The sequence below is a fragment of the Labrus mixtus genome, chromosome 6, assembly GCF_963584025.1.
Source record: "Labrus mixtus chromosome 6, fLabMix1.1, whole genome shotgun sequence".
Taxonomy (NCBI): domain Eukaryota; kingdom Metazoa; phylum Chordata; class Actinopteri; order Labriformes; family Labridae; genus Labrus; species Labrus mixtus.
Window position 1 is genome coordinate 2,382,774 of NC_083617.1, and position 27,862 is coordinate 2,410,635.

Sequence of the window (27,862 nt, forward strand, 5' to 3'; positions counted from 1 at the left end):
CTTGACACATATCGTGACTTTTGATTCCGTTTTAGCAATAAACACACCATGATGTTATCTTTTATACTGTTCATGATATTTCACGACCGTGAACAAACAGAATTTTGAAGCTCGACGCATTGACAGTGAGAATTCCGAGCATCCGAGTGGCACCTGAACGCAGCGTGAGTCTTCAGTTGGACTGGTCGGGTTAGCGATAGTTGTTAGACTGGCTGACAGACACAACAGTAGCGGCTTAAACTTGTCTGTCATTTCTAACAGTTAGCCCGTTTAGCCCAGCTTTACGCGGTAATCTTAGCGCTGCTTGCCCATAGCAGCTTCAATGAACTCTTCTTATTTATTGTGGAACTAAAAGCTGGTGCTTTTGTAAACCCTCGACAGTCGTCTCCACCTGTTATTCGCTACATCGAGGAGCTAAAGTGAGCTAACGTCAACGGTACAGTTTGCTAGCTTTCATTAGCTAATTGTGCAAGTTTCTCCCCCTGCTGCGCATTATAGCAAGGTAAGCGCATTTTTAATGATATTAACTTCGTAGTTATCTCAGTTTTAATGACTTAACATGTTCACTTGTTGTCCATTAGTTGTTGTTGTCTTATGTGGTAAACTTGAATGGTTGTTTTCAGAACAATAAACGGGTAAACACATCCCGTTATCAGCGCATGTTAATGATTTAATTTATTTTTAAATTCATCTATTTCAAGAAATAAGTTGATTCCATAAACATCTGTTCATGCATCTGTTCCCAAACATGAACACAAAATGAATAAATTCAAGATGCAACATTTTTCTAAATTAATTTCCAGTCTTATTGTAGTAAAAACAACGTCATCCTTTCCCTTCAATTTGATTATTTATGTGTTTTTGTTTGAGAAATTCAGCATAGAATACAAATGTAACACCAGTAAATGCACAATGCAAATATGAGACAAGTGCTCATGGGTTAAAATATGCACATTGTTTTAACACTTAAACATAAACTTAGAAGACATACATCCTCCAAACAGTCTTTACCTAGAATTCTATATTTAAACCAGAAGATTTAACACTTAAAAAGAAGGATTATGAATGGATTTAAAGATTAAGAGCAATACAGTGAATTAAGGCAAGATGCATTAAAAAGGAAGCATCACATAAAAGTGAGTTTTAAGAAGTGATTTAAAGATGTCTCTGAGTCTGAACGCCTTATCTCATCAAGCAGCTGGTAAACTGTAGGTGTAAGGATTCAGTATTTTGACACTCCTCCAGATAATCAGCGATTCCTAACATATCTCAGCAATCTGACAATAGTGGTACTTGTGCAACGCTGCAGTGAGAGAAACTCTTGACAGTAGCAAAGAGGTTAAAGTGTGCTGCACTCACAGACACAAGTTTCATCTTGGACAGCTCGACTGTGTCAGCTGATGCTCAAAAATCAAGTAGTTGTAGTTCAGTGACATCGGTAAAGAAGAAGTATTTATGTGACACACCTTTATTCAAACTATATCCAGATGAGATAATAAAGGAATGGGCCTCAGAGGCTTGACTTCAACACCAAATACTGAAGAACGTTTTCCTCTGGTCCATCTGAAAGCAAGACTTATCCATTTGTGATCGGCATACTTTTGTGTGTGTGTGTACATTTTGAGAAATGTGATTAATTCCCATCACAAACCGACTGCTTGTGCAGAGTGATGCCTTATCAATTATTAATCAAATGAGACTAAAGACTCCAGCTCTTCACATCACATTGAAGCTGTTTTCACATATGCACTCCTGAAAATATCTAGATGACTTCAGGAGGACTGCTCCGGATATTCTCCTGACCTGGCTGTTCTCATATGCACCTCAAAGCGGGAGACTGTCCCTGTCAGACGGGTGGGGGGGTGGGGGGGGGGGGGGGGGGGGGGATCTCCTGAGGTAAGACCTGACGTAATAAAATGACGCGGAGGAAGCAAGAGAATCCGCTATAAGACGCTGAATATTTGCCTTTATATCAATAATCAAGGCTATGTGTAGTTCAACAGAACCACAATCTGAACTAAAATGTTGAGAAGAACAAACTGGAGAACAGGAAACATAATGCAGCCGTTTAATTAGAGCACAGAGACAGACAGTCTATGCACCCTGCAGCAGTAACAGTATATAAACGTCACCAGCCCCTTCTATTGGCGCGAGGTGAATTCTCCTGAGAATTTCCCGCTGTGTTCTCTCATCAGCTCACTCGGACTTGCTGCTTTGAAATACATAAGGGCCTGTCAGGAGAAACTCGGGGTGAAGTCCGAGTGAAAAATTTGTCTGAATTTGCGTTCACACATGCAGCTCCTCAGGCTAATATCAGGAGTTTCTGCAAGCATGAAAGCACCACGAGAGGCAGAAAACTTCAGAATTTATTGTCTGACTATTCTACAGTCAGTTAATTGACCAGCTGCAAATTTCACTGTTATTTATTTATAGATTTTTAATCATCCTTTACTTTGTGAAGAGCTGTTGAAACATACACTGCAATCTTTTGACTTAACTTAAGTGGTAAGATCTCTTTCATGGAGATAACATAATCCACTGCTCGCATCACAACAGTGATTAAGACCTTGTGTGGTGCCACTGATATGAATGAGTAGTTAGGTGTGTTTGTGTTTTATTACTCATGATAGTCTTTTTATCAGTTGGCATCAGCTTTGATAAGCTGTCCATGTAATGTTGTTATTACCTCTGTCAGATCTCCTCCCCCCTATAGTTTCATTTATTTCAGCATCAGTATTTTGTTTCAGAGTCATTTGTGCAAACTCAGGAGACTTTATTTGAACTCCAGAGTTTCTCCCTCCTTATTTCCTGTTTCTTCTTCTCTGTGCTCTTATTTTTACTTGCATGCTGTGACAAGATTACAAAACCACACGCACATCATGTGACGTCATCACAATCGGTGTCAAATCAATGCTCAGGCAAGTAGAAGTCGTCAATGATTCACAGACTAATATTAACAAGACACGTGTGTGCAGATCTGCGTTATCAGCCGTCAGCCCTGCTGGATAATTCACGACCGAGTCTGATATTATTGTGACGCATTAAGCAGGTTTGTGAATTTACTAGTGGTGGATTAAGAGAAGGGTTTACATAAAATAGTTTTGACATGTGTTGAGTATCATGCTATCAAGAGAAATGTGGAGAAATTAATAATTACTGGCCACATAGCTATTTGAAAGACATGATCAAGATGATGGGGTTTTATTTAAGGTCGTATATTTTAAGGTAAACGTAGTTGACGTCTGTGTTGGAAAAAGAGAGTATTCTGTCAATCAGAGGGCTGTAAAAGTTTGATTATTTTGAACCTCAACTTGTTAATAATACATTTAAAATATTAAGCGTGTTTCTTTATCTGGATTATAAGCTTTTGTAAAAGAGCTTAACAAAACCAAAGTTACTGTTGGCACAGATTGGAGTCCCTCCTCCGCTTAGCTCGCTTTTATTTAGTCGTGGAAGGCGAGGTGGAGCATGTCAAGTCGGTGTTGCTCAACAGCTGCTACCCTGATTCATAACCGTTTGTTTTTAAGGCACTTCAAAAGCCTCTTCAAATATTCAACTAATGAGAATAAAAGGAACAATGAGTCACAAAGTTATGGGAGAAAAAGCAGATTTAAATGCATCATTTCTGCAGCTTGTGGATGGAAAGCTTTAGTGTTGTGCAGTTTCAGAGCCATGCAGTAGGAGTGAGGCACCCTGAACGGTATAACTGGTTGCATCTTTATTAATATGCAAAAAACATGTAGCTGCCTGCATGGATGCAAACGAGTTGCTCCATTGTTTGTCTTTGTAGACACTCTGCTCTGATATTGTTTGTGTTCATAAAACAAGTTGTATTATGTCAGAGCATCAGAGACACCACGTTGTTTTTCCTGCTTCAGCGGGAGAGCGAACGGCAAGATTGAGTTTCAAATGAGCAGGCATGAGATACCCTCTGCCTCTCCGTCCTCTTTTTTTTTATGTTTATTTTTATTTTGAGAGCGTGTGCCTGACTGATGGTGCCATGGCAACCATCATCAGGTTGGAAAGGTGGCTCAGTGTTCCTGTTCAGCTGAGTCATGCTTTGATCCCACTGCGCTGTTGCACACATCTAAAATATCAACAATGACATGTTTATACATTTTATATTTATTTTCCATGTTTCTATATCTAATGGTCCAAATCTATACATCACACTTTGATTAGCACTTCAGATGAACAACATGGGGGCTTGTTTTGCTCTGATCATGCATGCACTCAGTGACATTATAGATCATGTGCAGCCAAATGCACCAGTGAATGTAGTGCATAAGCCAACTTGAAGCACATGGATAATGTATGTACATATCTATTTATCCATAATGGCTTAACTGATTGGCTTTGAAAATGTTCTATGGGGAAGGAAATATAGGATACAGGAAATATAGGATACAGGAAATACACACTTTGTGCTTTTCTTAAGAGAAACTGAACTTCTGTTTGTTTACTTAAAAATCCAACAGAACAACTTGTACAAAGACAAACAGAAAGCAAAGGGGAACATATTTAAAACAGAGGTTAAAAGTAAAACACGTGTTGTCAGCAACGCTTTGTTAGGACCTGACAATATGTTACCATCCTTCTATGAGGGCCACTTCTTTTTATTTGGGGACAGCTGTGGCTCAGTTGGTAGAGTCGGTCGCCGCTCAACTGGAAGGTTGGGCGTTCGATCCCCAGCTCCTGCAGAAACATGTCCGCTGTGGAAGAGAAAGTCCTTGGGGAAGACACTTAACCCCGAATTACTTCTGCTGCGGTTGTATTAATGTGTATGAATGGAATTAGTTACTTCTGATGGCCACTTTCCATAGCAGCCTCTACCGTCAGTGTGTGACCTGCGGTGTAAAAGTGCTTTGAGTAGTCAGAAGACTAGATAAGCACTATACAAGCTCAAGTCCATTTACCATTTATTTTTTTATTTATCCAGGCAATTGACCCATTGAGATCAAGATTTCTTTCACAAGGGTGACCTGGCCAAGAGGGCAGCAGACCTCATAGTAAACATGACATGATTAAGAAATGGTTCACAAAAAAGAGCAACAACAACAATTAAAATGTGCAAATGGGTTGGCAGATAAAGTGCAGAAGTTGTGATAGTTGTAATAATGCTCAATATTTAAGTCCTAAAAGCTGTGGACTCTGTTTTAGTTTTGATCCGTCATCACTTCAGGGTCTCCATACATGTGTGGTGGTGACTGTGTCCACAGAGACTCTGTCCTCTGTCTGAATATTCATGTTTTGGTTGACCCGGGATGTTACTAGGCTTTGGGAGTGGGTGTGTTTGACCCAGCCAATGACAGCGTGCATGTGAGTTTGGGAGCAGATAAAATTCAGTGACTGGATGCCTTTCAGAGTGACATAAATGGCGGGGACGAGCATGCAGCTGCAAAGGAGAGAAATTGTAATCATAGTTTGGCAAAACGGCAATCGTGCGCTTTCAGGCACTCACAGAGCAGCTTGGGATGAGGAGTGATGCTGAGTGAATGCTGCGGGGTCTTTGCTGGATTGGGTGGGCGGGCGTGTTCTCGCAACTGCTGCCAGAAGCAGTGGGCGTGCGTCTCTGGTGTCGATGAGCCCAGGAGGAGGGGCCAAATTAAAAGCTACAAAGAACATTGGCCACTGACTCCACCTTTAAACTGCAGTTGTTCCCCTTCACCAGGATTGTGTCTCTTGTTTAACTAAAATACTTTAAAGGAACTTTAACAGTCGTACTTAAAAGAGTAATCGGTCTTATCATTTTTGTTTGTATGTTTAATTTTCAAACCTCATGCATGCAGTGAATCTCGGTGCTGCTGATACTACTATTGGATGTCTGTCATTCTTCTTGCTAATTAATAATAAATACTAATTAGATTTTTACTTTACTTGATTTACAGAAAAGTAAAAACAAATTTAAAGGAATTATTAACTTGTTGTGCAGTATTTACCTGTATGCTTAGTGTTATGCAGTGGGTCTCACAGTAGACACATCAGAATGATTTGTTTAATATCACACTCCTCGTTTCCTGATTTCTGACCTTTAAAGATGGATGTATTAATTTCAGAGATGGATACCAGCATCACTTAAGAAGCTGGGAAAGTACTAGACCTGTTTGGTATTCCTTTGACACAGACCTTTCAGCCATGAGGTGGGCTTACTATGCCATCGATAACATCTTAACTGGTTGTTTTTTAAATGCCCTTTCCAAGGTGTCGGTGTTGAATGTTAAACAGTCTGAGTCGTGGCCCCCGGGGTCCAGGATGTGCGGCAGTCTTGTTGAAGGCACAGGGGGGTATGTTGTGTCCTCCTTGGGTTGAGACCGGTCCATTTGAACCCTGCGATCTCTATCGGCTTATTGTTCAGCCCTGGCTGCGTCCCTCTCCACTGATGTCACAGCATTCCAGTTAGCGGATAAATGAGTTAGTGTTAGGGCAGATGAGCAGCATCGTGAATGCTGCTGCTAATAGTGGGTCAAAGGGCAAAAGTATAGCAGAGCAACTGTGCAAACACACTCGCCAGAACACCTACGCGCCCTCTCTAACCTTTCATTCACTCTGAGTGTGATGAGAAACATTTCGAGTTAAATAGCCTATAGAATAGAATTACTTTATTGATCCCAAACTGGGAAATTGTGGGATATATATATAGATGAATAAAGGACAGTGTTTTTTAATATGTTTGTATCTGTTCAGTCAGGATAAATTATTATATTTTGCGTCCTCCTTGGCTACTGCATGAGATGTTAAAAGCTTAAAGATTGGATTGTGAATTGAACTTTTCAATGATTATGCCCTGCTCCTTGTATGTGCCGTTAAGTTTAAGGTAACTGTGAAGATATTTGGGTCCATATTGGCAGTCCTCCTGGACCATAGAATGTAAAAAACATGGACGTAGCCATTGGATTCTGAGGAGGCGTTTTGAAGCTGAATGATAGAGATCGCCATATTGGAAATGCTATTTCCACCTAACTGTCAATCAATCTAGTAATGTGCAATCTAGCTTCAGCATGCTAAAAGACAACATAGGTGTAAGGAGACTAAATCAGCGCTGTAAACATGTATCTGTGGAATAAAACTGTTGCTCTAGATGTGCAATATGAAATAGGTAATAGCTTCTTTGGGGCTGAACATCTACAGATTGTGAGGACAAATCCCTGACCACAGCTCTTTTGAATTCAGTACAAAGTTGAACTGTGTATCAGCAGCACGCAATGTGGTCAACAACAAGGAACAGAAAGTGTACAGTCATTCAAGAGATATAGGCTTGAATTGTCTGCATGTGGTGAAGAGCAGCATGCGACTAATGACACAGCAGAAATGTCAGCAGAAATCATATCATATGTCAATCACCCCTAATCCCATTTATTCACAGCAGCACATCCACAAATATCCAGATATCTTTGTGAACATAAATATGTAAGCCTTGGATCATCACAACCCAAAGTACAGATTAGATGGATCTTAAAGATGGTACCATATATTAAGCAAAAGAGAGGTTACAAAGCTTTTAAATCATGTTGTTTCTTTTGTGTCTCATCATCTCTACATTTCTATCTAACTCAGTGGTTCCCTAACTTTTTCTGCCGAGCCCCTCCTAGGCAGATGAAATTATTTTCAAGCCTTCCCCCTGACCTCTCACAATACACATCGACATAAATCGACATACTGTGTCAGTCATGCTCTTTGCTAACAAATTCCAAATCTTTAAAATTGATCTCAAACTTCAGCTGCATAAAGTACAGAAAATAAACTTTAGTTTGACTCAACCGACCCAGAAAGAGGAAGAAATTAAAAGTGAAAATGAATCATGCAGCTTCCAAATTTATGATGAGGTCTGATTCAGGTCTGATTCATTTTCAGCCTTACTTTCCTCTCACAAAATGTGCCATGCTTTGCTTGCAATGAAAAACGTGTGCATTGTTTTTGTTGAGCCTTGCCAGGGACACGCTGTCAGAGCTCCAGGCCCCCCTTTTAGAGGTTCTGCGCCCCTTATGGGAATCACTGGTCTAACTAATGCAATAGATCCTCTTAAGATCTGCTGATTGACAACTACAGTGAGCTTGATAATGCAACAGTAAAAATAATTTTTGCACTTTTGTCTCATCCTTTACAGGTTGTCAACATGCTGCAGTGAGTAATGTACAGAGTGTTGATATTGACAATGGCCATCTGGGGGGTACAAGGATGCTCCGATTCACAAAGCTGCCCGACGCAGCTGCCCAACATCACCTCCAAGGACTTCTGTTACTCTGCCCGAATACGCAGCACTGTGCTTCAGGGCTTGCCCTTTGGAGGGGTGCCTACTGTCCTTGCCCTTGATTTTATGTGCTTCTTGGTAAGTTCTTCTGTTGCTCAAGTTTAGTTCTAGGATACCTTCGCTGATAAATACATTTTTGGAGAAACTGGGGAACAGAAAACATAATGCAGCAGTTTCATTACGTGCACTGAGGTCGTACCAGCCACGTGCAGACGGCCTGTGGTCGTGCACCGATCGCAGGGAATAACGTCACCACTTCCTCCCACTCACTCGAGGGGAAAACCTCTGCTGTTTGTGTTCACACATGCAGCTCACCCTTAAAACTTCAGGAGATTTTCAGGAGTTTTGTGCGAGTGTGAAGAAGGCTTCAATCAGATAAATTGAAAATAAGTTCCTCCAATTCTTTGAGATTTGTGGAAAAAATATAAATAGCTATACCTTCAACTATTTTACAATTTCTAAATTTTAAAAATGAAAAATCTATCGCCCAGTATTTTTTAACATGTTAGCGGACAATCCAGCTTCCTGGAGTTTACCTGAGACCAAAACCTGTCTTGATTTTTTTTTTTTTATTCCTTTTAGGCTTTCATAGTGAGAAATGTTAGATTTTTATTGTCAGATTTTCGATTCACCGACTACAACAGAAATCAACAACATAATTTTTTAACTTGCAGCTTCCCTTAAATGGCTCAAAATGTGTAGTGTCAGTTTATAACTACACAAAATGTCTAACTTAAATCTCTGCAGATGTTGAGGTTATTTCACTACCAGCACTTTCTGCAAAATGTTACTAAATTGATAATATCCAGTCCTCCACAACACTGCTTTCCAGGTTTTGGGTTTTCTTTGTAGCCGCCAGCGTTGATGTAAAATTTCCAGAAATGTGTTTTTCAAGGATAAACACCGCAGAGCAGTTCTGTGACATTTTGTTCATCGGGTCTCTGTAATGTAAATAAAGTGACTAGAAGTGTTTACAGCCACTGTTTTTTTTTGTTCTTCTAGATGCTGCTGGTTGTGTTCTCCTTCTTGAGAAAAGTAGCCTGGGACTATGGGCGCCTGGCTCTGGTGACTGACGCTGACAGGTAATAACAACACATTGCTCAGGCTGTTATTAAGACTTTCTGATTTGTAAGGAGCCATGGAAAGTTTTAACACCTACAGCTACTGTGTGTACATATGAAATTATTTCAATTTAATGGATGTCACAAGGTAACCGTTTGGCTAATGATGCTAACAGATTAAATATTTAATTAAGTATTGCTACCTGAAACCTCCTCAAGTTTTTAAGATGACATACTTTGTGTTAACTGCAACTTAACTCCCTCCAAAACAATCGATCTTGCAAGATACCTGATCTTTGTAACACTGTTTGACATCTTGATAATTGATCACGATGAGACAGCACTTTTTGCAGGGCCAGTGTAGCAGGCAGCAGGTTTGGACCTCGTACTTAATGTCTCTGCATGATAAAGAGTCAGACTGAATAAAACAGGGACAAAAATGTAATGAAAGCCTTGTTTTATGCATCGCAGGGTATCAACCATATCAACCATCTATTTTACTTTTAGTTGTTGTTCATTCTGGATGCTAAACACAAAAAAAAATCTTGTTTTATGTTTGAAGCAAGTTAGCTTCCAGACGCAGACGTCACATGAATATTCTCCAGACAGGGAGTCCGAGTCAGCAGTTTCCCTTTCAATGGAAATAATTCCCTCTCACATTGTTACACTTGTAACATGGTTTCCTCACTTTGAGACAAACTGTTGATGAAATGAGCCAGAAATAGAGGAAGAAAAGCAAACACTAAGTCACTAAAAGCGATTAGAATACTGTTTTTCCAGGACCACTTAAAGGCCACAGTCTTTGTCTTGGTTCTCCATTATTGCTTGATAATATTATGCTAGATGTATTACTGATCTGATGATATGAATGGGTGTTGGAGCAGCCAAAGAGGCATAACAATAACTGATCCCCCTCCTCTTTTTTAACTCCTTCACAAGAGGACTGATGAAGTGAAAGAACAATGAAGATCTGACATTTTTAACAGACTTCTTTGACTGTGAACCCTGGAAAATACATGACCCAGTGCTCCATCACCTACATCCCCCTGCTGTGTCTGAGTGATGTTGCAGCTTCACTGTTTTTGCAGCTGCATGTGAGCGGAGAGCGGGGTTGCAACACGGTGGGAGGCTTGGGGGGGGTTAGGCAGCATGAGACACTTTTGTAACAGACGGGAAGTGTAGTGTGTTGTCTCATGACACAGAGCTGACAGCAGATGAGCGTCTGTCTGTTAGATTCCTGTAACATCTGCAAAGTGAATCTGAAACCTCACTATGAAAATCATTAGTCATCAAATTGCTCACGAGTTGTGAGTTTTATTTTTCTTTTGTTCAAGTTTCAGAGGTCATGATTTTGGGGTTTCATGGTGAAACAAATGAAAGGATTTGGGGCTAACGAACAACTTTTTCATAATCAATCAATCACATTTATTTATAAAGCACATTTAAAAACAGCAACAGCTGACCAAAGTGCTGTACAGGAAACAAGAGAGCAATACAGATTAAACAAAACAAAAAATAACAAGGCAAAACTCACACAGTTTGCCTACACACATGCAAACAGAATACTAACAATATAATAGATAATAATCAGTCCATCTGCTTTTTATTTATTTTACGAGTTAATTAATTAAGATGGTTAAGATGTGAGAGGGTCTAACCCATCACAAAGTCCTATGTTTTGACTTTGTCAAACCAACAGTTCTAAAGCAAAATTATTTTACTAATAACCAGTCTCAGAACCCATCGGCCATCATCATCTGACAACAAGTTTGGCCTCTGGGAACAGATGTCAGTTCCCCTTTGACTCTGGTGTAGCCAGCAGAATGTTAAATGACTTCCAGGCAAGACTTTGGTCTTTTCCCTGCAGCGTTTACATCTGCACTGGCGTCTGCCACGTCCATGTTGTCATCTCTTCTGTCCCATAACATGCCCAGAAGTAGCAACCTTTCATCTGTTTCTCGTGAGTCTCGGGTCAACAGAAGATAATAGTTACACAGAGGCTTCACTGTGGCTCACTTCTGCTGCATGAGCCTGAAAAAGAAAGTGATCTTCATGTGATTTACTTTGCAATTAACGGGTCTTAAGTTTTCAATAACAACATCATGATGCAGATTTGTAAAAAAGTCGAGCTTTGTCAAGAGAAGAAGAAAACTTTTAAAATGTGTGTTGAACGGAGGTCGGATCGATCACTTTCTGGTGCTTTTCAGATAGTCAGGGAATCTAAACGCTGATTGGCTTTTGAGACACAACGTCAAAAAGATCTGTGGCTCGAGTTTAAATGTTTGATGTGTTTTATTGTTAGCTCCACTTTGATGCAGATATCAGTTTACAGAGATAAATAAATCATGGTCAGATTACGTGATGCGAGCTGGTGTGTCACTCTCAGGGATTGCGTTTCGCCTGCTTTTGCTCTCCATAGAGATTGTTTCTCCTGCATACAAAAAAAGCCTACTGAAATGTAAAACACATCCCATGCAGATAATTCAACCCCCCCAGTATGTAGAATCTGTACAAAGATATTACCTCATAACAAAAAGTAGCAAATCCTTAAATTTTAGAAACTTGAACCAGCTGATGTTTGAAGTTTTTCTGGAAATATCTCCCCCAAAAATAAAAAGGGATTATCAAAATAATTGGATGTTTCTTTCTTTTGATGGATTAAATGTTGCAGCTAAAAGGGTTAATATACTATACATTTAAAATGGCTGTGCAAAGCAAAAGTAAAAGCAGCCGTCACAGATATGACTGTGTTGTAATAAACTCCCCTGGTTTTATGAACCAGCACACTTAAAGGGCCAACAGGAACATTGTATCTCAACTAAGCTGAATAGCTTTGTTTTGCTTCTCCTTTCCCCAGAAGAATGGATCAGCGGTACAGTCGCCTGGATGATCGGGAATAGTAGGTCCTCCCCTCTCTCCGTATTGTACACTCACTAACTTTTTCTTCTCTCTCCACCCCCCCGTCTCTGTAATTGACCTAACTCATAACTCTTATCCTCTCTGCCCAGGCCGCTGTGGGTTTCAGCCTGTTTTCACTCCTGATGGTTCTGTGTTTTTTCCTCCTCCTCCTCCTCCTCCTCCTCCAGGCGTTTCCCAGTACCAGGCTCCTAATCGTTCTCCCCCCTTCTGTACCGCTCTTATGTCTGCTGTTGGGTGTCTCTGTCCTCTGTCACTGTCCTAATCAGATCTGTGTGTGCTAATCTGTGTATTGACCTCTTTATCAAGCATGGACTTCTTCTCTGTGAGTGCATCGCATGAGCTGGGCGGACAGGATCCTTACAGGGAGAGGTAATTCTCCCCTGATGGTTGTTCATAGACAGGCCCTAACATGGTGCTCCCACAGTTTCCTGTCTACTAGAGCTGAGATGAGCCGTACCTACTCCTTACAGGAATGTGAGAGGAGCACTGACGGTGGATTACAGCCGCAGGCTCTCTCCTCATTCCATTAGAGGTCTCTTAGATCCCTTGGTGACGTCATACTTTTATGAAGTATCAAGCACTGAATCAATGTTGGAATTCCTCAAAGTCTGGGTCCTCCTTAGATTTTTTTTCTAGTTATGTGTAAACCGACCTGACATGACCTGACACCTTATGTCATACTGTCTTTAAAATAAGACCATAAAGTTTTGTCATAATGTTATCTCAAGGAGTACCTGAGGCTCTTCTGGATGCGCTCCATAAATCAGCCTCTCGATGATTGCTGGTTTGCCGTTTCCTCTGTGATTGTTCTTCTCTGTAGAGCTTAGCCTCCTAACTTCTTCATCTCAGCCTTTCCCTCTGACAGTGATGGTGTTTTTCAACCTGTGTAAAGTAGGCTTACGCTGCATGAAATGTGGCTGCAGAGATTTTCCCATGTGGTTGAATGGTTAACCATGTGTCAAGCCCACACAGGGTAAACAGGGGTGAATCTCTTCAGTCTCATTTCAGGGTGTATGTTTGTTTTGTGGTGTGAACTTGTCCAAACTGATGGTAATCCCCGCGTCATGAGTCATCAGGAACTAACAGCCCTTCAGGTTATGTGTTGATGTTTGGTATTTTTGTTTTTTCTGTGCAGCGTTGCCTCTGCTTTGACATCAGATACACCAGAACGCTACGAGCGGCTTACCTCAATTTCCAGCTCAGTAGACATCGACCAGAGAGATACAGTAAGTCTACCACTGTGAAAACATCAAATGCATTGTCTTTTCATCTATCGTATAAAGTTCATGGCATATTGTTGCTGTTAAAACACTTCCTTTATTTTTCAAGGGCTTCTGCTCCTGGCTGACTGCCATCTTCCGCATCAAGTGAGTCAACCTACTCGCAGCACTTTGAAAACAAAAGAATCAGTGGAACCCTTGTTGTTATTACTGTTACTCATTATTGTTTTTAATTGCTCTGTTGGCTTTGTCGCTGTGTCATCGTGCAGGGATGAAGAGATAAGGGAGAAGTGTGGCGAGGATGCGGTACACTACTTGTCCTTTCAGCGACACATCATTGGCCTGCTGGTCGTGGTCGGTGTGCTCTCTGTGGGCATCGTCCTTCCTGTTAACTTCTCAGGAAACCTACTTGGTGAGTGTTTTGGAAATGACCACCTGAGGGTCCTTGAAAGTTGAGAAAAGTATGTGTTATCTTTTAATATTCTAATGATAGATGCTAAATGGACTTGAACTTGTTTAGCGCTAGTCTCCAGACTACTCAAAGCGCTTTTACACAGCAGGTCACACCTACACATTCATAACTGACGGTAGAGGCTGCTGTGTAAAGTGACCATCAGACGTAACTAATCCCATTCATACACATTCATATGCCGACAAAACAGCGGGAGCAAATCGGGGTTAAGCTAGCTAGCAGCTAGCCCCCTGAATTATAGACATCTATAATACCTGTATTATGTGTGAGTGAAATTTGAAGTCTTCTTTCTTGTTCCTTTGCAGAAAATAACGCCTATAGTTTTGGGCGAACCACTATAGCAAATCTGAATGCAGAGTGAGTACTTCTTTTTTTAATTGGTCACAACACACTAAACACTTCATTGAAGCTACACGATAAAGCTTATCCTTTCTGCTGCTGTCACTGAATCCCTTTTTTCCCTTTGTTTCCTCAGCAATGCGCTACTGTGGCTGCACACCATCTTTGCATTTCTCTACTTGTTACTGACGGTGTACAGCATGCGACGGCACACTTCCAAGATGCACTACAAGGAGGATGACCTGGTGGGTGGCACGGCTTGAGAAAATGATTGATTAACACACTCCTTACATGCGGTTGTTCCTAATTCTTCTGTCTTCATTTCCATGCAGGTGAAACGCACTTTATTCGTCAATGGAATCTCTAAATATGCAGAGGAGACTGAGATAAAGCAGCACTTTGAGTAAGTCAGGATCAGTCATATCATCACTCTTCAGTTAATATCTGAGCACGCTTCAATCCATCCGCTCTATCGGAACAGCAGTTAACTAGTTAGTGACTGTATTAAGGTGTATGAGAGCCGTGCCCTTTCCTGTTAAAAAAGCAGCCCTGCCTGAATCAGACAATGACAGGCCTATATGTGTAATTATCCATAATCGAAGCCAGATGAGCGAGATCATGCAAGTCATGTGTCAGGATGGTCAAATACTGAGGAGTGGGTGTTTGCCTCACTTCCCACTTAGGCAAACAGAGCTAACCAGAATCTTATTTTTTGCTCCTTCGTGGTAAAAATAGATTCTGTGTTAAAGTACCAAAAATTAGAACGAAACATCCTGAGTGAGAGAATTCAGGAACATCTGTTACTTTCTATTTTTAACCTTTATTTTGACTTACAAATGAAATTATAATCAGTGTGTTTACATGGAATTGAATATCCCCTCATTCAGGTTTTAATCATATTTGAGATTTGCCGTTTACATGGCTAAATATAGTCTATTATCCTTGATAAATACGAGTATCCCAGTTTCTGATCTTTTTTGAGAAGGCACCTTTGATGTTTATTTTTTACAGCACAAACTGAAACAAACTATGAGCAGAAGCTGGCGTTCTCACAGTGTGTCGGGTAATGTTTAGGAACACAAGGTGCGATGTGGGAGGGACAAATTGCAGGGGAAAAAAACAGTGGTGCAGCTTACCTCCGTTTGGTAGTGGAGGGGTCTCTGAGGCGGTTACAGGAACACTTGTGTGGGAGAGGTTAAGGTGGAAAGGTAAGGAAAAAAGAGTGGGAAAACAGCAAAGCGTTTCAGCCTAATGGAGTTTAGAGTGTTACAATCTGAGTCAACTTTGAAATCAGAGAAGAATAAGACCACTGCATGATGCTTTCTCCAATCTAAACTTGAATCGAAAGACGAAACTCAGTTTATTCGTCGCTCCAGAAGTAGAACACTCTCGTTGCAGCCGCCATGTTTGTTTTGCTGATAGGTCACTTGGCTGAGGCGGCGCTTTCCCAGGTAGTCGGCAAAAAACCGGGATAAGGCGTATACATGTACGGTATCTCGTTTTCTGTCAGAATTCTCCCGGTAGTAGAAGTGGGTTTCTCAAAATTTTGGCAAGGGCTTATCCTGGTTTCTGAAATCTGGATTTGATGTTTAAGTGCACAAAAACAGAAACAGGATACTTAAAACCCCTGATACTCAAATCCATGTAAACACACTTTATGTAGTAGAGATATGTCATCTGTTTTAAACACACTGTGCTGAGTCCTGCATGTTTACATGACGGCTTTGTGAAGCTTTCCCTGTCTTTAACTTTGTGGCTCCCTGCTCCTTTTGTTCACAGGCAGGCGTATGAAAACTGTGTTGTACTGGAAGCTCGGATCTGTTACAATGTGGCCAGACTGATGTATCTCAACTCTGAAAGGTAAAAGTGTTTGAACTGAAGTGTGTGTCTCGTCTTGTTAGCATTCTCTGGTGTGCTTGTAAAGCGTCTCTCTGGCTGCTGCAGGAATGAGCTTATTCAGTAAATCTGTCTTTGCATGCAGGAAGAAGACCGAGCGCAGCAAGAAATTCTTCGTTGACCTGCAGGCCAAAGAGCACATCACAACCATGATCAATCCGAAGCCCTGCGGACACCTTTGTTGTTGCATCATCAAAGGCTGTGAGCAGGTCAGACTCGTCCTATCACGGCTTTATCTCAAAACAACACACTCTGGGAAAACGTGTTTAAAAGCTCACACTGTACTGAATGTTTTTAAAGGGAAAGATAAAGAATCAGTCTTACCTTACATTTCACTTCTAGATTCATGGGGAGGATCAGAGATGAGTAGAAAAAGATCTAAGCAACGTACACTCTATTTGTGTTGTACTTACAATGCTCTGCCTTGTACTGTTTCATTTATGGCTGTACTGTTGTATGAGGCTGTATTGAGTTTTGCATTGCTGACGTGCATCAAGAGTAACAATGCCGTGTGTGTGTGTGTGTGTGTGTGTGTGTGTGTGTGTGTGTGTGTGTGTGTGTGTGTGTGTGTGTGTGTGTGTGTGTGTGTGTGTGTGTGTGTGTGTGTGTGTGTGTGTGTGTGTGTGTGTGTGTGTGTGTGTGTGTGTGTGTGTGTGTGTGTGTGTGTGTGTGTGTGTGTGTGTGTGTGTGTGTGTGTAACATGATGCATGCTAACTGGTTAGATGAGGAAAAACAGATTAGCTGAAATATGATGACTACTTCAAAGGAAGACTTTTGTGGTTCATTTTCATCATAAAAAAATGGTCTAGAACGATCTTAATAACAAACTGATGCAACCTGATTATCTGTTAATTCAGATTTTTTTTGAGGTTTCAATTTGAAATTTTTCCCAAGTAATTTCTTTATTGATGAGTTGATGAATCTTCAAAGCTCATGAACTCAAAGGGTCCCATGATGTTAAAACTCCAAGACACAAAATACCACACAGATTATTAGAAACTAAAAAAAAGCTTTTCTCAAATGATATTATTATTTTTAAATCTGCAAGCTGTAGTTTGATATTTTAAAAACTGTAGCCTTGTCCCACGTGCACTCCTGATAATTTCTTCAAATCTCAGGACAGGCGCTTCCCCTGAAAGCCTTTTTACATATGCACCTCACAGCGGGATGGGTGGGGGGGGGGTCTCAGGAGTCAGGGCGTTTTGTATAAAGGATGACAGAGGGTAGCGGTGTCCGACGCTATTATGACAGTTTGTGCCCTTGTAATGATATTTTTTGACGACTCGCAAGTTTTGATTTTAGTAACGATAGGTGCTATCTATAGTTAGGCGTGTAGCTGACCTGATTGACAGGCGGCTGGATGTAACGGTTTGTCAGGAGGCTTAAAACCCGCCTCAGCTCCAGCTCTCAGCCTGTCGTTAGGTTGACTGAAAGTTTGGCTGAGACAGCATTTCCAGCATGGCGGCTGCAGCCAATCAACCTCCAGAACCCCCTGTCCTGTAACGGATTGCTGACTTCACTCAGGCTTCGTCCATTAATATTTACAGTCTATGGAATTGTCCAGAATACCTCACATACCTGACTTTACACAGAAATGTTCCTATTGTGCTGGCGTCAGTGTTAAAAAATGTTTATGTAAAAACTCTGTATATGTCAGGAGATGTCTAATAAGTGATATTGATGCAACTGCAATGTGAAATAAGGGAAATTAGATTCATAGTAAAACTAAAAACAAACATGAAAGACTTAGTTTCCCATGTCCTTCACAGGAAGAAGCAGTGGGCTACTACACCAAGCTGGAGTCTCAACTTAAAGATGACTACAGGAAGGAGAGAGAAAAGGTGAACAGGAAGCCGTTAGGAATGGCCTTTGTCACCTTTCAGAACGAGGCCATAACTGCAATGTGAGTATTAACACTTTGTGAATATGTATCCCTGATAATGAAGTTGAATTTACTAATTATGAATTCCCTTGCTGGAGTCTAATATCTGGTATTTTTATTGGGGTGGATATTTTCTTTCAGAATCTTGAAAGACTTCAACGCCTGTAAGTGTCAGGGCTGTCAGTGTCGTCGGGAGCCGAAGAGCTCTCAGTTCAGTCCCAAGCTCCACACACAGAACTGGACCGTCAGCTACGCCCCTGATCCACAAAATGTCTACTGGTAAGAACACATTAAGGTCACAAATTCAGTCTGCAAACTGCTCATTATGCAACATCTGGAGTTTGAAGGGCGGTTCCTTTTTGGCTCTTAATTCAGGATTCAACAAACACAGACTTGTCGACTTGTAAAGCTCTTTCTGTCACACATGTGAATAATCAGAGTTGCAGAGTTCTTCTCAGTCCAGTTTATAAACCACTTTTTTGAGCTGCGGTATCGTTTTACAGACCAGCTGTGTCCATAACCGCAGGTCATCGCCCAGCGTCCGTTTTAACCGCTGCATAACCTTTATCCAACAGGGAGCATCTGTCAGTGGGAGGAGTCTCCTGGTGGCTCCGCTGCTTGATCATCAACATTGTCCTCTTCCTCCTCCTCTTCTTCCTCACCACCCCCGCCATCATCATCTCCACCATGGACAAGTTCAACGTCACCAAACCCGTGGAGTATCTCAATGTGAGTGTTAAACGTGTTTAAACCTGCTTTTTCTGTCAGATTGAATGAATATCTTTACACTTGTTGAGTCGACCCCACTGAGGACCGGATTCATCAAGAATGGATTTAGCTAAAAAAAACTGGAGCTCATTTGCTCCCTCTCAAGCTCTAAATCACAAAGCATTTAGCGCTAATGATAATCAGACGCAAACACACCCAACAAAGTCGTCCTGCTTCCTGCAGTTTTCTCTCATTTTGAGTCTAAATGTAGAGAGAAAGCTACCTGCATCTTCACTCTCCACGGAGCGGCACTCTCAAGCTGACGGAGCTCAATTCAGTCCAAGAGCTGTGAGACGAGATTAATCTTTTTTTTAATTTTATTGTGAGGCCAGACTTGAAAGATTTAGTACAAGTTTCACTGTTTAAAACAAAACGTCCTCCCAGAATAAAAAAAATAAAACAACACTTGCATCCTTGTCGTGCTGAACGGCTCCAGACCGCCTCAGAGCGTCTCCTGGAACATATTTTTTTCACTCTAATCCGCTTTGATATTAGTGCAGGTATTGATATTAGTAGCGTTCAGTTTCTATGCTCCATATATTTGGAACAAACTCACAGAAAACTGCTGAAACTCTCAGCTCCTTTAAATCCAGGTTAAAGACACACCTGTTTACAGCTGCCTTTCATTAAACAATTTTAATACGATTTTAAACTTTAACTCTGCACTGTAACTTTTAACTCTTTTTATATTTTTACTTTATTTATTTCATTTGAATTATTTTTATTTTAACATATTTTCAGATTGAATAATTTCAGTGATTTTTTTAAATGTTCTATTTTAATGTTTCTTTTCTTTCCTCTGTCATGATGCTTTTGATGTCTTGTGTGAAGCACTTTGAATTGCCTTGTTGTTGAAATGTTCGACATAAATAAACTTGCCTTGCAGGTGCGTTGGAAAGATGATTTCTTTTGATGATGCTGATTTGCATAGATAGGGGCTAGTTTTCCCCACATATATACTTCATGGCTCATTCAGATAAGGGCAAACGGCACAGACTCTGTTTGCTCTGCAGGGCAGTTAGTGGAGCATTTAACCCTTTGTGGGTTTTGGGAATCAGACAGTTTCTTTTTGTCTTGAGTTTAGCAGATCCAAAAGCTGCGCAATCCTTTTGAGCATCAGACCCTGAGTGTCCACACCTCTGCAAGCATACACACTCTTTCTCAGAGACAGGTTCACACCTCACATGTTCATGTTTCTCTTTTCTGTCCTCTAGAATCCAATCGTCACCCAGTTCTTCCCCACCCTCCTTCTGTGGTCCTTCTCCGCCTTACTTCCTACCATTGTTTACTACTCTGCCTTCTTTGAAGCGCACTGGACCCGGTACGTTTTACACTATTTTTCTCTTTCAGCAGTTGTGTGATTTAAAAGCCCATCTCTCTAACGTGTGTTAATGTTCCTTTGTGTTTGCAGGTCAGGAGAGAACAGGACCACGATGCATAAATGCTACACCTTCCTGATCTTTATGGTCTTGTTGCTGCCCTCTCTCGGACTCAGCAGGTACAGGATTTTATTTCAAAACATTAAAATGCAAAGTTATTGGCTGCTTTTGATAATTTCTCTGATTAACATTTGAATCCTCTCTGTGTTTTGTTTTTTTTACAGTTTGGACGTTTTCTTCCGCTGGCTTTTTGACAAAAAATTCTTGGCAGATGCTACGATCAGATTTGAGTAAGTGACACAAACTTTTGGATGCTTCTGGAGATGAAGCATGATGGTTCTTTTATATTTACAGCAATACAGATTTTTTCTTTTCTTCATATGAATCAAGGTGTGTGTTCCTTCCTGACAACGGCGCCTTCTTTGTGAACTACGTCATTGCATCCGCATTCATCGGTAACGCCATGGACCTGCTGAGGATACCCGGTCTACTGATGTACATGATCCGTCTCTGCCTGGCTCGCTCTGCAGCGGAGAGGAGGAACGTCAAGAGGGTTAGTGCGTCCAGTGCTTACTATGTTTAAATCATTGACAAGTCTGTGGCCTATTTAGTTGATTAGTTTAACTTGTGTTCTCCCTGAACATGTACAACTTCATTTCCTACGAAGTTGAGATGTAAATAAAATAACAAATGTGATGATTTTCAAACATTAAAACACAATATGTGATTGAAAATAGCACAAAGACAACACATCAAATGTTGAAACTGTGGACGGCAGTAGCTCAGTACGTAGGGACTTTGGTTGGGAGCTGGAGGGTCGCTGGTTCAAGTCCCAATGCGGACTATGATATGGAAGTTGGTCTGGTAGCTGGAGAGGTGCTTCTCAAGTACTTGAGCAAGGCACTGAACCCTGAACCGCACACACAAAAGACACAAAGACTTCAGTTTAATCAGCTTCATAGAAAAGGGGATTTTTTTGAGGTTACTGTTTAATTGTGTTAATCAGCTTCACATGATGCAAATATTGAATTTTTATGACTAATTTCTTGTGTTTCATTCCTGTCTTCCACTAACTCGTTCTCTAATTCTGCACAAATGAACAAGCTAATAAAGAAACGGAAATAAAGAAGCCAAGACTTTAATCAAAAACTCAGAACACAGGATTTAAAATCAAATTAATTTTATTATTTTTAGATCACATTTTTAAAAACTACCAGCGATGACCAAAGTGTGCTGTTCAATAACATACACAGACAAAATAAGCACATCATGGTCAGAGTCAAATCAGATAAAGAAATATACATATTAGACCTTTATGACCACAGGAAACTAACGGGTGGAATGGTGGGCGATCTTCAGACGCTGAAATACACGAGGGGAAAAAAAGAGTGTCTTCAGTCAGACAGGAAGCTCTCGATCAAAACAAAAACAAAAAGATGACGTCGAGGCTGGCGGGGAATCGTGGGAGTGACCCTCTCTGCTACTCCCCCTCCTACCCCGATTTCAGCGTTGACGACCGGATGAAACCGACCTGAGGAAGAGAATATGTTTACAGACGAGCTAATGTATCAGAGTATAATGTACATGATGTTTTCATCACAGCACCACATACAGCAACAAAACAGCAGCTTTCAGTAGCAGCTCACGCTTCCTTAATCAGTGGCCTTTCATGTATCATCCAGTGTATCCATGGCAACGATAAACATGTCGTCAACCACGACAAGACACGTCCTGTTGCAACTCTAAAATGACAGATTTTTTAAATATTTTTCTTCGATATTTGTGTTCATAGCACCAAGCCTACGAGTTCCAGTTCGGGGCCGCTTATGCCTGGATGATGTGCGTCTTCACCGTGGTCATGACCTACAGCATCACCTGTCCAATCATCGTCCCTTTCGGTGAGTTTCTGTCTGTTTATGATGGTGGTCACTGCTGTCACACGTTCAGATAGAGAGTGCTGATTGACAGACACACAAGGAGCACTCTGTGGGGTTCTGTTCTTAATACAAAAAGCTTATCGGCTGATGTAATTGGATTAGTTTCAGTAATTGTTTTGTCTGCTCTTCTCTGTGCAGGCCTGATGTACATGCTGCTGAAACACCTCGCTGACAGATACAACATGTACTACGCCTACCTGCCATCCAAACTGGACAAAAAGATCCACTCTGGAGCCGTCAACCAAGTGGTGGCCGCTCCTATTCTCTGTCTCTTCTGGCTTCTCTTCTTCTCCACTGTTCGCTCTGGTGAGACGAGGGCTCCCCCTACAGGCCGCTGCAGTTCATGCACACTCTGAATTATATTTAAGAGGCATTACAAAGTACAAGCACCTGCTGCATAGAAGAGAGAATAGAATAGAATAGAATTACTTTATTGATCCCAAACTGGGAAATTGTGATGTTACAGCAGCTTGTTATCAAAGCAAATAAAACAATATAAGAATAGATACAAAGTAAATAAGCACTTAGAATATAAAAAATAAGAATAAGAAGAGATTTATACATCAAGGATTTAACTTAACATTCCTACTGGTTTAAAAAAAATGAAAAATTAAATACAACATTTATTCAGGCTTGTCAACTGAATGTAAAAATACTTGCTGGAGGTAAAATATGTAAGTTTGCAAAAACATTGATGACAGTGGTAAAATGTGCAAGATCAATCTGTTTTCTCTCTTCAGGGTTCGCAGCTGCAACGTCCATGTTCACGTTCATCGTTTTGATCATCACAATCATCATCTGCCTCTCTCACGTCTGTTTTGGACATTTTAAATATCTCAGCGCTCACAACTACAAGGTAAAAAAAAGTCACCAATTAATGTGTTATATTCATGTTTTTTTTTAATTCAGCTGCAGCATTTTCATCCACCTGCTTGTGTTTAATGTGTTTTTCTCTTCTTCATAGATTGACAACCAGGTGGACGGGGTCGAGAATGGGCAAGCAGTGCGCACTTTCGCCACCTCCAACGCAGCGGTGTGTATTCACTTTGTTTATTTGGTAACAATACGAGCCTGCAGATCAAACACTGGAAAAGAGAAGAGACAAAGTGCTAAAGCTTGTAAGAACATGGGGCTAACTCCCAAATCAGTTGTAGTTGTTTGTGAAGGGGCTTGACCCCTTAGGTCTTTCCCCCCCAATGACCTTTTATTGAGCCTTGAACTCTTTATATATGGAAGGAGTGTGTAGAAGAATTAAAGCAGTACAATAACTAGAAATGGGAATGATCCGATCTTATGTCGGCATCGGTTCCGATATTGTCGTAATTTACAGATCAGATATCAGACTGACGACGCCAATCGTCGATCACTGATCACTAAAGATCGTTAGGCACTTTAAACATTCTCAGCCGTCACCGTCTCACTTTGAAGACGTTCAGACTGAAATGTAAGAAGTGTCCACAAACGAGACGGAACCGCTCCTCTTACACTTCAGTTTCAAACATTTAATTTGAAAACCTGCCAGTTGTTGCTACTTCCTGTTTGTATGTGAAGCCAGCGCGATGCAATGCTGGGTTTACAACAGCTTTGTGTAAACCTTACACATATCATGCATCTCTAAAAATGACACTTGGAATAACGATCACATGATTAAAGATTCAGATAAGATGATACAAAGGAGAATAGAAGAAGACGACATCACATCACAGAAAGAAAAACAGCTTAATGGCTGAAACACAAACTAACTTTTCCTCTTATTCTCTCCTCTGCAGCAAAGCTACATCGCTCAGGTACTTCAAGACCCGACTTTAGAGGAGGCCAACTCGGGCAGCGGCGAGGACGACGGCCAGGGGTCCTCGCAGGACGAGGAAATAATCAATGTGGAAAATAACCTGAATGAGGACTTCCAGTCTGGTGAGGACAGCCTCATTGACCATGAAGTGCGGAACTGACACTGCCTCAGACACAAACGAATCCCCCTTAAAGTTTAGCCCGACGACTGCACTGAATCTGTGAAACAAACAAGGAACTGACTCGATAGTTCTCCGAAGCATCTCGACCTCTGCGGTGGAACTTTGACACTAACATAAGCACACTGTCTACTAAGGATTTAACGGATTGTTGTTTAAGGACTCCTAACGTCTTACGTACCTACAGAGGGAATCTACTCTGATAATGCAAGGGCGGCGACCTCCTTCTGATAAACCCGAGGCACATCCCAGAATCATGCACATACATGGACCCAATGAGAAAAGACACTACTGCACAAATGAAGAATTTGCCTCGTCTTGTATTGGGAGTGATGTTCTGTCTGTTTTTTTTTTCCTTAACATTATTGCACTTGAAAAAGAGAACCTGTCCGATAAGCTCGAGTTTCCCGAAGGTACTGTTGTACAGCATGCCTTCTGGTTCAAAAGGGCGGAGGGATCTACCTGAAGTTCTTTTACCAGTATCTCTTAATTGTCTGCACTACTTTCTCTGTAAAAGTAAAAGCAGCGGGCGTTGGAGGAGAACGAGAGTTTCCACAACCCCGCGTCGCTTTGTGAATGCAGATGTTCAAATACTGTTCTTCCAAATCCGTCAAAGCCTTTCAAAACGAGAAAAAAAAGGACAACAAAAAAATCATCGCTACTACTAACACTCCTCGATGCTTTGACGCTGCAAAACGTTGGATTCTTGATAAATCCTTTTTGACATGGTATTTATTGTAAATGCTAAACGCCCCTAAAAACTGTGGAAGAAGATAACGTGTATATCTTGGCGCACACTACATTACTAAGACACTTGATGGCGTGGTTCAGTCTCTGAGCCTTTTTGTCGGGACTGCTGTTGGACTGCTGCTACTGAAGCTGCCTCCTGTAGGGGGAGGGGGGAACGTTTGCACGGCTGCTGCAGGAGGACCGGAGGCCAGGAGCCTGCGGATCCTTTTGCAGCGTTGCTCAGAGGTCGGAGAGAAAGGCTGTTTTTTTTTGGTTTTTTTTTCTGGGTCAGTTTCAGATGATACCTAATGTGACTGCTTCTCTTATCTGTTGTTCTCATTTGTTTACGTCTGTATGTAGAGATTCTTTTTTTTTTTTTTTAAATGCCGTTCAGTTTCTGCTGACGAGCTCTGAAGGCGTCTCTCGTCACGCAGCCCTCCGTCGGGTCCTCCTCGATCTTAACTCTTGTACGTAGACACTTAGCCTAGCTGCTTCTTGTACCAGTGGTCTCTGAGCATTGTTACACTTTCTCATTTTGCTAGTTAGGAGTTGTAGATTGTTTAACGGGAATTGCACAACTTTAGCGACAACATATCGAATCTTAAAAAAGGCCGCTCACGAGAGAGACACGCTGCAAATCTTGACATGATGCAGCCGACCTCTGACACTAAAAACAAATAACTTCTAACGTTTCTTCTGAAGGATTTATCCCCTTAAAAACTGAAGGTTCCCTTTCCAGTTCCTCTTACTAGCATACTTACTCTACAGGTGCGATAGTTAGTTCTTCTACTGAAGGTTGTCAAAATGTTCAATGCTTCAAAACCTTTTTCAACCTCGTCTAAAAACGATACAAGCTCTGTTGACATATTGAAGGGTGATATCTGAGCAGGCGGGGAGACTACGGGGAATATCATAACTTTGGAAAAGAGCGTTGGTGACGTTACCAGCGCCTTTGTGAAAAGTAGAAATATTTCCAAGTTGAGCGCTCGGAGTGCTGTTTCTCTCTGGGCGGCTGCTTGCTGCAGCAAACGCTCTCTCCTCGTTGAAAATAATTGATAAAAAGTTGCTGGCCCTCTGAAAGAAACGCTAGGTGGACATTAAGTCGCATGAGTACTTTGGAAACGTTTGTATTTGTGCAGTTAATAAAGTCCTCTTTCTTTTACTCGCAGCAACTTCAGGTTAAAAATATGAAGATATTCAGTCATTTTTTATATCAATCAATTAGTTACCTGAACGTCGGAGATTGCATTGTTTTAAAACATTCAATGTTGAAGTATTGAACATTATAATGACCTTATGTGATACCTTAGCAGTCAAAACAAACGAGTCAACCGAATGGAATCAGTTGCACCTTTTCTCAAACACTCAAACCTTTTATTGCGTTCGTTTATAGATCGTTTTGAACGCTGCTTAACATCGTCCCTCCTTCTTTAAAATGTGCAACCCTGATAAAAATCCACATTACAGCTGTACCTTTACAAGTAGCAGCTGTTTTATGACAACAGATGTGGAAAGTTGAACGAGGATGAATACTTGATGCTAGGCACTTTAGCTTCGCCCTCATGTATGAACGCCACTGGAGCTTCCCCAGACAGAGATGATGTTGAGCGCCATCTACTGGAGGACACAAACATCCAAACTATCCCTTTAACATATTCCTTCTCTTGTTAGGCCGTAACAAACAGCTCCAGACAAAAAATATGAGCTTAAACAGTAAAGTCAGAAACAACACTATGAGCTGCCCCCTGTTGGACTTAAAGTAGCACTACAGTCTGTCACTAGGGACCAATTATTATAATAATAATAAAACAATACCAATGTGATATTGAGCTGCTCAGAGGACTGTTGTGGGAGACGTGCACTAACCTTACTTTCACTTATATGATTGACAGAAGGACACGCCTCCGTGAGAGAGAGAGACAAAAGATGAAGCTGACATGTTTCCATCGTTTTTCCCCCCGTTGATATAAAAGCGTCACACGTTTGTTTGTTGTTTTGGTATCCATCGGGGGCACTTCTCGTCATGATAAGTCGATTTTTATATTTAATACCTCTTCATTTTTTTATACCTCTGAGATGTCCTGAAGTCTCTGAATGTGTTCTGTCAGAATATAACAAACTTTCCAGCTCTGAGGAGAAGATATTCATCGTCCTGTTTTGTCTAACACCTGTTGAAACGCTGAATGTAGGTTAATTCCACAACTTTTTGTAAGATGAAAAGTGGCTTAAGCGGCGGCGTGATGGCTGTATTCACAGCTTAAAAAAAGGGCAGTTCACCTGTTGACCTGAAATTTTATACGGTAACCAAACTTACTGTCGTCCTGTTCTATGTCATCGCATTTCATTTTAGAGTTGTCAGTCTGATGGTGTCCGTCGTCTTCTGCTACTTCCTCTTCATGATTTTAGATCCTCTTCATAAAGTCTGTGTCGACAGTGCGACTCACTGGAAATAAAAAGGATCGTTTTATGTGAACGGCCGAGCTCTCTAGTAGAAGTTCTGCGCTCGTTTCTTCTTCAGTGTTTTCATCATGTTTGGTGAATTGTCTCTCAGCCTCAAAAATGTGTTCACATGTGCTCTGCCTGTTTTAGTTTTATATTTTTCTAGCTAGCAGGAGTACCAACAGTCTCATTTTCTTCTCTTCTTTTTCTTCCAAAGGGCCGTTTATGAACCGGATATTTACTGTATAGATCTTTACTTCTCTCCCAGCTCTTTGAGAATAAAACTGTATTTAATCAGAATGTAACCAGTACGAGTTTCATTTCAATACTCCTGCTATTCTCCTGTGTTTTAGTCACTTTAAGCAACAGTATATAACATTTGACAGAAGAAATACCACATTTATGCACTCGCAGAACAAGTCCAGCGATATCAAAGTACTGCTGTTTAATTTACCTCCACATTCAGCTGCTAAAGCCTTTCTTGATCTAGTATGTCCAGGAGCTAATGTGGCTAAAGTTAGCATACTCTCATGGATGTTTCTGTATTAAAGGTCACATATGATGGAAAATATACTTTACTTGTTAGTGCCATGGATGTTGCGTCTG

At 41.0% G+C, this 27,862-nt stretch overlaps 1 protein-coding gene across 4 annotated transcripts; it reads left to right on the forward strand.

The window, feature by feature from the left end:
- On the forward strand, positions 1 to 27,556 carry tmem63ba (transmembrane protein 63Ba). Of its 4 annotated transcripts, none has more exons than XM_061039454.1 (24): positions 1 to 502; positions 8,105 to 8,326; positions 9,251 to 9,330; positions 12,170 to 12,208; positions 13,364 to 13,454; positions 13,558 to 13,595; positions 13,718 to 13,860; positions 14,226 to 14,277; positions 14,396 to 14,504; positions 14,592 to 14,662; positions 16,039 to 16,119; positions 16,241 to 16,364; positions 17,925 to 18,058; positions 18,179 to 18,316; positions 18,613 to 18,766; positions 20,020 to 20,126; positions 20,217 to 20,303; positions 20,409 to 20,474; positions 20,575 to 20,737; positions 21,977 to 22,082; positions 22,260 to 22,427; positions 22,862 to 22,977; positions 23,086 to 23,154; positions 23,891 to 27,556. In XM_061039454.1, the coding sequence occupies exons 2-24, from the start codon at positions 8,129 to 8,131 to the stop codon at positions 24,068 to 24,070; spliced, it is 2,514 nt and encodes an 837-aa protein (XP_060895437.1). In that variant the 5' UTR covers positions 1 to 502; positions 8,105 to 8,128; the 3' UTR covers positions 24,071 to 27,556. The 4 variants fall into 4 exon arrangements, with proteins under 4 accessions (XP_060895437.1, XP_060895436.1, XP_060895438.1 ...); XM_061039453.1 differs by having other exon boundaries at positions 2 to 502; positions 12,167 to 12,208; XM_061039455.1 differs by lacking the exon at positions 12,170 to 12,208 and having other exon boundaries at positions 2 to 502.
- The last annotated feature ends 306 nt before the right edge of the window (positions 27,557 to 27,862 follow it).